General features: G+C 42.4%; 1 protein-coding gene across 19 annotated transcripts in view; it reads right to left on the reverse strand.

The window, feature by feature from the left end:
* Positions 1-10,130, reverse strand: part of FAM13C (family with sequence similarity 13 member C) — a 133,753-nt gene that overhangs the window by 123,418 nt on the left and 205 nt on the right. For 13 of the 19 annotated variants that reach the window (XM_083845243.1, XM_083845238.1, XM_083845254.1 and 10 more), the window contains one exon: positions 4,901-6,220. In XM_083845243.1, the coding sequence (XP_083701369.1) occupies positions 4,901-4,939 (39 nt within the window). In that variant the 5' untranslated portion in view covers positions 4,940-6,220. Of the gene's footprint in view, positions 1-252; positions 336-831; positions 1,033-4,522; positions 4,542-4,900; positions 6,221-9,952; positions 10,123-10,130 lie in introns of those variants that run through there. The other 6 variants (XM_083845250.1, XM_083845251.1, XM_083845232.1 and 3 more) reach the window with 6 other exon arrangements.

The raw sequence follows: 10,130 nt of genomic DNA on the forward strand, positions 1-10,130 counted from the left end.
CACAATGAAGCAGTTAATGTTGCAATTAAATGTAACAGATTCTTAACTCAAATTCAGTCAGTTTTCTAATGGGTACATTAAAAAGTAAAATAAAAATAAAAATAAAATACAGTAGCTTAGAGAAACTCCCCTGGTAGGGTACTACAACAGGAGTTACTCTGTCAGCACACCACAGTGACGGTTTAACACAGATAGTACCTTAGAAGAGTGAATACCACTTAAAAAAATAATACAGATTTTTAGCTCACTCACCTCTCCACATGACCTCACAGTGAAATCTGGAAATGCTTTGTTTAAGGATTTCTTGCCCTATGATCTGAGGTTTTCTTGCCCAGCTGGAATGAGATGAGTGCACACAGGTGAGGGCCTTGCTTTCGTATTAGTGCATGCCCACCACCATCTTTACCCCCAGGTGTAGCAAGATGGCCAAATGCATACTAAGCAGGGTTCGCCTTTTGACAAAAATTCCTCACTGCTCTCTCTGCATGCTCCAGATCTGGGTATTCCAGCATTTTTTATTTTTTGCTTTATCCTCCAGGCCCACAGGCTACCAGACTCTCCTGCCAGGCAGATGTTGCACAGAACTTAGCAGGCATTATCTGGACTTCCCTCCAGCACCAAAAAAGCAGGCTTTGATTGTGCCAATGTGATGGAGGAGGACATGGGCATGGTGAAGGAAAGAGCTCAGAAGACAGGTGTGGGGGGAAACAGCCACATGCAGACCTACAGCCCACCATCATCTCAACTCCCTCCTGCCCCTTGTGCCACCCTGGGCTGCACACAAAGCCACAGCCTTCTCCTTGCCACCACCACCACCCACAGCCCCCTCACCTGCTCTGCACAGGGGGCTGATGCCACTTTACCCAGCAACCCAGTCTCCCCCAGAACTACAAGAGAGAGACCTCGTAATGGCTACTTGCTGATGTGCACACAGCTGAGCAGCCCAGCCTTGTCACCACAGGCATGTTCCACCTGGGCCCATCACCACAGCTGCAGCTCAGGGGCCCCAACCCTGCCCTGACCCCGCCAGCACAGCCATCCTGTGAAATTACCTACTTCATAGGTAAGCTGGTTCAAAGGCATTGGGCCCACAGGCAGCACCAAGGCTGATGGTGCCATACCCCCAGCACCCTTTGGGACAGACGAAAGCACAAGGCGCTCAGAGCCACCAGCTCTCCAGCTAACTGTGCCTGCAGGCTGGCAGCAATTTGCTCTCTACATAAAACCTGTTCAAAAAAAATATAAAAAAAATCCCCAACTCTTTGCTCCCTACCACACAGTATGTTTCTACTCCCTTCTTACTAGATTTCATAAGAATCGTCCTGCTGACACCTTGTTCCCCCCTGCTTCAGCCGAACGTGTAAACTCTAAGCAAATACCTTTTAAAGGAACAAATTCCCTGCCTGAGCAGCAAGCACATTTTTTTTTCTATTGGATCATCACAGCAGTAGCTGCACAAACAAGTCAGCAGTGACTACAATCGACCACTTGGTCTCTGCTGCTCCTCTAACTGCAATTACTCAAGGCTTTGTTTCCAAGACTTACTTGCTGAGTTCAAACCAAAATGCGGTGAGGCTTACATAAAATGGAAAGATATTTTGGTTCTCAAGAAAGCCTGCAGCAGCTAGAGGGCACACGAGACATGCTGCAGAGGTGGTCCTGCAACCCTCACTGCAAACACAGCAAGGAGACCTAAGCCCTGGGCATACTCCTTCCATACAAAGTAACACAGTTCAGAGATTTCTCCATGCATTGGTGTTGTATGAAGAGCAGAAATGACAGACATAGACATGACAAACAAAACATGTAACTGCTTATACCATGCAGCTGCAGTTCAAACCCTTGCTTCACAACCTCTGATCAAAGTGAATTTCTGCAGGACTTTGGCTGCATGACTGTGATGTGTGGTACCCTAGGAAGCCACTCTGACTTCAAGGGCCATCTCTAAATTAAAACCAAAACTTTTGGTCTCCTAACACCTTGCTACTCAGAGGAAGGCTTGTGAGAAAAGTCAGTGCCCTGGCCTGGGTGGTGCAAGGAGGCTGGGGGAACATCAGGGGTTGCTTTGGTACTCTTCAGCGGGGGTATGGCCTCCCAACTACTAACAGGGCTGGCTTTTGAGGCCTGCTGATTTCTTGATAAGATAGAGGAAAAATAAATATACAATGATAAATATAAAAGGAAAACATAAAAGTTTCATTTTCTTCCTTAGATTTTTTTTTTTTAAAGAAGCACTAGAAACAACAGGAACACTGTGGGAGAGGGCAGAGGTAGCTGTGGTAAATCCACTGTCAGCAGCAGTAAAAACAAACAAAATGATAGCAACAAGAAAAACAATTAACTGAAGTTTTATCCTTCATTTTAGTTTTCTTTCAAAACTGCAAGCAGCCTGTTCTGCTGATCTAGTAACCCACATCTCAGCTTCAGGAGTCTCAAAGCAGCCAGACAAAAAGGAAAGAAAGCCCTTCTTGGTGGGCAAGAGCCACCAAGCCAGAATGCATGCCTGCGGGGAGGCCACAGTGGGGATGCAGCTCAGGCAATCCTGCCATGCCGCTTTCCCTGCCATGGCTCAGGTCCAGCTGGAGAGGCCGTGGTGGCTCTGGGTTAGAAGTAAACACAGAGGAGGGCAGTGTGGCTGGTCCCAGCTGAAGAGTAGCTTGCAAACCACAGGCTTTGAGTATTGGATGCTCAGGATCAGAGGAGAACCATGGGGTTCAAAAATAAACACATAAAGCTTGACATGAACCAAAGAAATTCAACCCAACCACAACTGTTAGCCAGCACTTCCATGACATGATCCTCATTAGCTAGTGACAATTTCAACAGCAGCTTTTCAAGGATACTTGGGCATACAATGCCAATTAAGGATCAATACTATGTTTCTCATTGGAAGCACTGTCCACCTAAAAATGCTTGTGTTTTGGTCACACTGCTTGTCTCCTGGTATCCTAAAAATCCTAAAACAGAATTTGTTGTTATCCTAAAACAGAATTTGTGACGCCTTGATTTTAATTGTGTTGATGCCTTGTTGCATTTAGAGTGTTTAGGCCTTTTACATTGTTTTTTTCAAGTGAATAATGGCAGAAAAGAAAAACCCTTTTGAGCACATGAGGTCAGAGAACAGCCTAAATACAAATTAATCAACTCATGAATACAGCACAAAATTTGTTCCATGCGTACTTAAACACTCGACCCTGTGCGACTGCTCTGCTGGAGGTGTTAACTTACACTGACAATACAGGCAGATTATGAACTGTGCTGCATCCAGAACACTGGACACTACAAGTTCACATAATCAACCTCTAGGTCATTTTTTGAAATCTTCAATTTCCATATATCTAAACAAATGCCTGCCTAGTGGCGAAGGCCACCCAGGTAGCATCCCAGAGGATCTCATAGATAATGGTGCTGCTTTTTGCAGGTGGCAGCAGGCGAATCAGCGCATGCACCCAGGCAGCAACCCCACAGCTGTAAGACCCATGTTAGACCACGTGGGAGCAGAGGGAGGTGGAAATGCACTGTGAGAAGAGGGAGCACAAGAAGCTGATGGCATAAGTAGGGGATGCAGGACTCCAACATTGTCTGTCTGGCCCTTTTTACCTCACAGTTTGTTTTGGGTAGGGATCTCAAAAAAGTCACTTGCGTAAGTGGGGACACTATTGCTCTGACTTTGCAATTCATACAGCTTTTTAAAAATAGGATAATACACCATGACAGGCACACAAAATCCTGGCAGCATCCAGCAGTGTGTGCTGATCTCTTACAGCTGACAGCTTCAGCAAGTATGACTGGAAACACTAAAAGGCCCTAGTGATTTGTCTGAACAGAAGGAAAACAGAAAAATTACACTGTCTACTCCTTGGCTCAGAATCTTCAGAGCTGTCCAGTTCAGGAATGCATCTTTTCCCTTCTCTATGTAATATTTTGGGAACAACATGAACCCTTGCTAAAAGCGTTATGATGCAACAGTTACACCATCTCAGGCTTGACAACTCCAATGTCCTTACCCCATAAAAGTATCCCTGAATTATCACAGAAAACATTCAGGACCAGATACACAGATGAGTTTCCATCAGATAAATCTGTCTTACAGGCTTCCAAAGCACGTTTCATTGCCACCCTTGACACACTGCACTTTTCTATTTTATTCCAATTCATCATGAACCACTTGAAACTGAAAAATGAGTACATTATGAAAAATCACACATTTCAAAGGTAAGAAGATAGAGCTAATGGAGAAACTACACTGGATCTCTCAAACAAAAGAAAAAAATGGAAATATTAATGACAACCAATACAGAAGTATGTAGGGGAGGAAAATGCATGTATTAGGTAATCATTGGCAAGAAATGAGGCATGAAAAAATGGTATTTCTATTTTAATCACTACTGTATCAATACACAATATATTTCTCCACAACTTAGCTGTGGAGAAATAAACCAAAAGTGTTAGTACAGACATAAAGGATGATTGCTGCATATCCCCCATCACAGTATTTTGACTACCAAGCATGTCTACTCACCAAGCCAAATTATCAGAAAGGAAGATTTGCTGTCCTGACAAGAATGTAGCTCTTCCCTGTTGCTACATGCATTGCTTTCAGTGTGCTTATGGGGAGAGTACACAGGCCACAGTCCCTCCTGCCAGGCTAGCTCATCAGCTGCCAGCAGTGTCCCCTCTAACAGCTTTATTTCTGTTCACACCTGGTCGGGTGGTCTCCTCAGGATGCGGATGCCTGGGGCAACGGCGGGCATGTCTGCACAGTGAGGCCAAGCACAAAGGAACTGCCCCCTTCTCCATCAGCCAGGCACACACCACTCCAGTGCTGTGCCTCAGCAAATATCTCCTGAGTCATGGCAAGGCTATTTATTACTGTAGACGCAGCACTACATTAACCCACCTGGCAAGCTTGTAGTTGCTTCCCTTTATCTGCACCCATCTCTGGCAGTGGATGTGTTGGTGTCCTGCAGTGGCTCAGCAGAGCCTATTTCCAGCAGCTGAACTACAGGCATGTGGAGAACTGTCCAACAAAACAGCAGGAGGCATGTGTTAGGACTGCTTGCTTGCTTCCCCAGTTCACCTCCCCCACCTAAGCTCTCCAGCATCAGCTTTCTTTTAAAGGTTTTGGAAAACCATGCAGATAAGTGCATGTTTCTTTGGCAGTTATGCAGAACTGCAAGTACCTGGCAAGTGACAGGTCAATCGCTGTCAATGTTCTTCTCCACTTGGGGGAAATGGCCTGAAGGTGAGTTGGAGCCTGCCTCTCTCTGCTTCCTGTTTTGAATTTCATTTTCTTCCTCTAATCTCAATCTGGCACCTAAACCTCTTAATTTTCTTGATGCTGTTCCAGGGAAAACAAGTCAGCATTCAAAATTCAATATTGCTTCATTATCTAAAGGCACTGTCTTGCTCTTGCTCCTAAAGAGCAGGAACATCAGGAAAAACAGCTGCAGGTAATGAAGGAAGTAAAGCTCTTTTCAGGACTTACAAATTATTTAAAAAATATTTTAGTCTATAATATTAAGTTCAAAATACATATGAATAAAGCTGATAACTGAATTCTCCATTCTGGGAATTAACTGTGTGAAAGCAAATCCCAAACTTTGACACAGATGGTAAATTTGAGAGGAAAAGTATATTCAAACTAGCTGGGAAGTAGTAACTGTATTCCGTAAAGGCTGTCTGGTAAAAACTGAGCAAAGGTGCAAGGGCTATTCTGCAACTAGAGTCTTACCACTGCTCCTTATTTCAGTTCATATGCCAATGCATACACTATTTCTTACTGGAAAAGACACAAAGAAATATGTGATGGGAAGAAAAAACAACCTCCATCCCTAGAGTCTTACCATCCCTGCCAGAAATGCAAATATATTCAACCTGCTACTTGGTGCAGTACACACACAGACAAAGAAAAGGGAGTCATGGGAATAGGGGCTTGGTCTGAAAAGTAAAATAAAACTTTCTTTTCATGCAAATTTGATTGGTATTTGCTGGTGGCTGCCTCATTTCTGTCTGTTTTGAAGGAAGATCGGAAAAATTGGGCTACGAATCTCTAGCTGAAGTAATTATCTCTGGCACTGCACACTGCCATTTTGCAGAAATAATACAGTTCCAACACATTATTACCTCTTTGAAGAAATCTTTGAAGAGCTGTGAAGAAATAAAACATGGTTAGTCCTTGCCTGTTCTCTGCATCTAGCTTGCACATCTGAGGTGAGGACTGAAAAAAAAAAAAAAAAAAAAAAAAAAGGGAGGAATATGGTAAGCGGAGACTTCAGCATCCTCTTGCACCATGCATGAACACTGCCCAAACACATGTAGAAGTCAGGTAGAGGCAGGTTTTTATCTGTATTTCTCCAATAGCACACAATTTCAACACCTTTGGTCCTCACTGATTCAATATTGTTTCAAATGAGTTGCTCCTTTGTATTAATTTTAGCAACTCTGTCTTCTATAGCCTTGTGATTCTTGTTCTTGATCAAAATTAGAGAAAACTTGAAAAAGGTGGAAGACCCTCTAACATGATATCTTTCCTCCAAAAAACTGAAATGGCAGCAGCAGCTCCATTAGCCTTTCCAGTTCCAGGCAAGATGACATAACCCTGTTTTCAGTAATCCTGTCATAACAAATCCAAGCCTCCAATTTCTGAAGCACCACGATACATGGTGTGCTCAGTGGGAATTCCCTTTTCCCCATCTCTCTTCCTCTGTTTTTGGTAGCCAGAATAGCCAACCACACACCCAAAACAGTGACTAGTTAATTCTGTTATTACAACTGATAGTGCCTAGGGAGACACCAGATTGTCAAGCCCACTCTCACAAATGTAATTCTTTTGTCCTTTATTCCCTCACAGAATCTCCAAATAAACCTCTTTCATTTGGAACAAATAATAAATAATAAAAGCATTTCTATGAACCCTTGCCCCCATACATGGTTTTATTTTAATTCAAAACATGCCAGAAGATTTCAGTTACCCCAATTTGCAAGGACAGCCCCCTAAGTAATGCAAAGCGGAGAGAGAGCCACTCTAACCCCGGGACATTTTAACTAAACAGCAAAGTAATTTGATTCCAACAGAAGGCAGCATGACCTAACGCAACCTGATGTGCATTTCATGTTACCACAACTTAAAGTTATAACCACACAAAAAAGTACATAATCTAGATATGATCTGTAACTATAGAGTTGGTCTGAGCAGCGGCCATTTACAGAACAGGTGGGCAGGCTTTTGTCTTGTTACTCAGCAACATCTAGTCATTACTGTTAATGATAGAAAACATGTTTACTTTTCAACATGAACTGTGACACCAGAAAAAGGTAAGAGAGGTTAGACTCTCAGTCTGTAATGACAGAAGCAGCAGGAAAAACACTGTGGTGAGACCCTGGAGCCAAATGATTTGTCTTCTTCACATGCTCAAGACTCCCATTCCTCACTAAATGAAGTCTTGAGCGTCTGTAGGCAGAAAAAGTCAAGAGCGCTGCATTCATACCAGTCATACTTGGTTTTAGCTCTGACTGAGAATCTACTGGTAAGACGACTGACAAGTCTAACTTGGCTCTTCAGCATAATTAATTGAGTCTACAGCAAAACATCACTGAAATAGTCCTTTGAATCTGAGGAATTCTATTTCAAACTAAAAAGAAGCTTCTGCCACTTCCTTTGACATATCTGTCCAATTTCTGTATCATTTACGTTTTACCAGCATAATACTCAGGCCAACACATACACCAGGCTTGCCCTTCCGAAGAGCCTCGCGTGAAATATCTTTCAGGTCAAAAATACTGCAATGTCAGTATAATCCAGTGCAAACATCTCAGCCAATTTTCATAAGATCCGTAGCCCTTATTCAGCACATTTTTCAATGGCAGTATGTGACACTGGAATCCAGTATCAGCAGGATGTAGGCAAATTAACAACTATCAAAGGAATGCAATCAATTTTTGCAGATAGCCTTAAAAACTACGAATTAAGCAAGGCACATAGCAGCCTATAAATCTAATAAAACTTAGCTGTTTCATTTTTCTTGTTTTGGTAACTACAATAAATTTTAAGATCTGCAAATAAGATAAATGTTCTATTCATGACCGACTCCACAGCAACTAATTAATTTATGCAACAATAACTTTTTCTTCTACAATAGAGTATAAATAATTATCTAAGCTTCTAACTCCTCCTTCTAGAGCTGTTTGTCAAGGACTGTAAGATTCAAAAGGATGCAGAATTAAATTCTACATGGCAGAACTGTATATCTACCTGCATCTAAGAGCCTGTCAACGTTAATGACCCAGTTATCAAACAAATGAGGCATAGATAATCATGGTGTACCGCTCCTACAAAAACATTTGAGCCTATTGGTCAATTTGAATGAAGCCTGCCAGACAGAAAAAGTAAAAGCTCTCATACAAAACTCAAGTTGCGGCAACCCTGGAAGCATCTTTTAGAAAATGAACCCCCCAAAACTAGAGAAGTAGAAGTGAAAATCGAAGCATTAAATCCTTGGTTTTGTTTATCAATTATTACAGTCACTGTAATCAACCAGCTGGTTAGGATTAGGAGTCCTAACACATATTGACTGCAGTGGTAATATAAGGTTATTCCACAGCCTGGGCTCTTTCCTCCCTGACGGGTAGGGTTACATCAGCAAACTGTCACATATCACTAGTCAGATTTCTAAACACATCAAGCTGTCTAATAATAGACATTATTTCCACTGCAAAAGTGTGCTACATGTTGCCCAATCATTAATTGTAGCTGATTTTTTCCAAAAACTGACAAGTGATGTAATAACAGTTTCGTATTTAAAGTACTAAGAATGTATCATTGGCAGGAAGTGAAAGACTTTAAAATATATTAATCTGCAGTCACACACATTCTGATTATATCCAGTATACCACAGCAGTTTCTCTAAGATGTGTAAAATGGTACCACCTTCATGTGCGTGCAGTGAAATCTGACTATAGCTGCCATACAACTGATGCAAATCCACATCAGATACACAGGAAACCAATTTGGAACTGGAGTTGCATTTGTACATACACTGAGTACTCGATATTTTTTCCACGTGCATTAAATAAGTGATCCAAGAAATAAAAACCAGAGTGGTTACACCCAGATGACACATGGAGGAAAAAATACAAAGCCAAGTAACTACATTGTTATTTTTGTCAGGCTTTAATACAAACAGAAATAAGTGAGTCCCAGAAAGCCAGCAGAAAATGTCTTAAGACAACCTGCTTTTTCCCAACTTGGATCAGAAAAGGGAACAAAACTTACACGTATGTCTACCCCACTTAAAGGTTATATCACTCTTGCTTAATGAGTTCTGCAAAAACAGTAACTCTGTTCATAGTACTTTGACAATAAAAGTTGCTCATTACTTGTCTGGTTTTTATCTTATGGATTGTTTACGAGTCAGTCACAGCAGACATCTGAAGACAATACTACTACTGAGAAGTAGTATGTTCTGCTTGGGCAGCTGCAGACAACTGTACAGTATGCAGCTCAGGAAAGTCTAAGAACTTCCACCTCATATAAGGTTTCCCAACACGTTCCAGTAAGGTTCAATCCTAGAGTAAGAAGCCAAAGCTCACAGGATGTGCCACCAGTGGACAGGAGATTCCTGTGACTACAGTGCAAGAGCAACCAGACACATCTTCAGTGTGGGAGTAGCAGCGAAGCAACAGCTACTGCCCAGGGCCTGCAGGGCAGTGCAGACCTAGCTGAGCCATCCTGCCTTGTATCACCTGCCTTGCTCAGGAAAGACTTCAACCTCACGCAGCATCCCCCAGTCATGCCAACCTCAGGCCTCAGGCTAAACACAAGGGAAAAAACAACACAGGCACAGAGCTGGACTGCAGCTAGGGAGTTTCTGGGCAGTAGCTTCAGGAGCTCACTCAGAGCCTGTTTGGTGTTCAAGTGTCCCAACTCTCACCATCTCAGCTTGTCCCTTACCTCTTCTGTTATCACTTCCCCATGCTTTTTCTTGATCCCTTTTACTCCCTTCTCTCCTTGCTAAATCACTTCAAAAAATAATGAAGAATATATTGTTATCACGTTTTACCTTTTTCAGTCAAACCCAGTTTAAAGCTCTATGACTAAGCACAAGGTCTCCGCAGCAGGTTCAACCAAC

Source organism: Anser anser (genome assembly GCF_964211835.1).
Source record: "Anser anser genome assembly, chromosome: 7".
NCBI lineage: Eukaryota > Metazoa > Chordata > Aves > Anseriformes > Anatidae > Anser > Anser anser.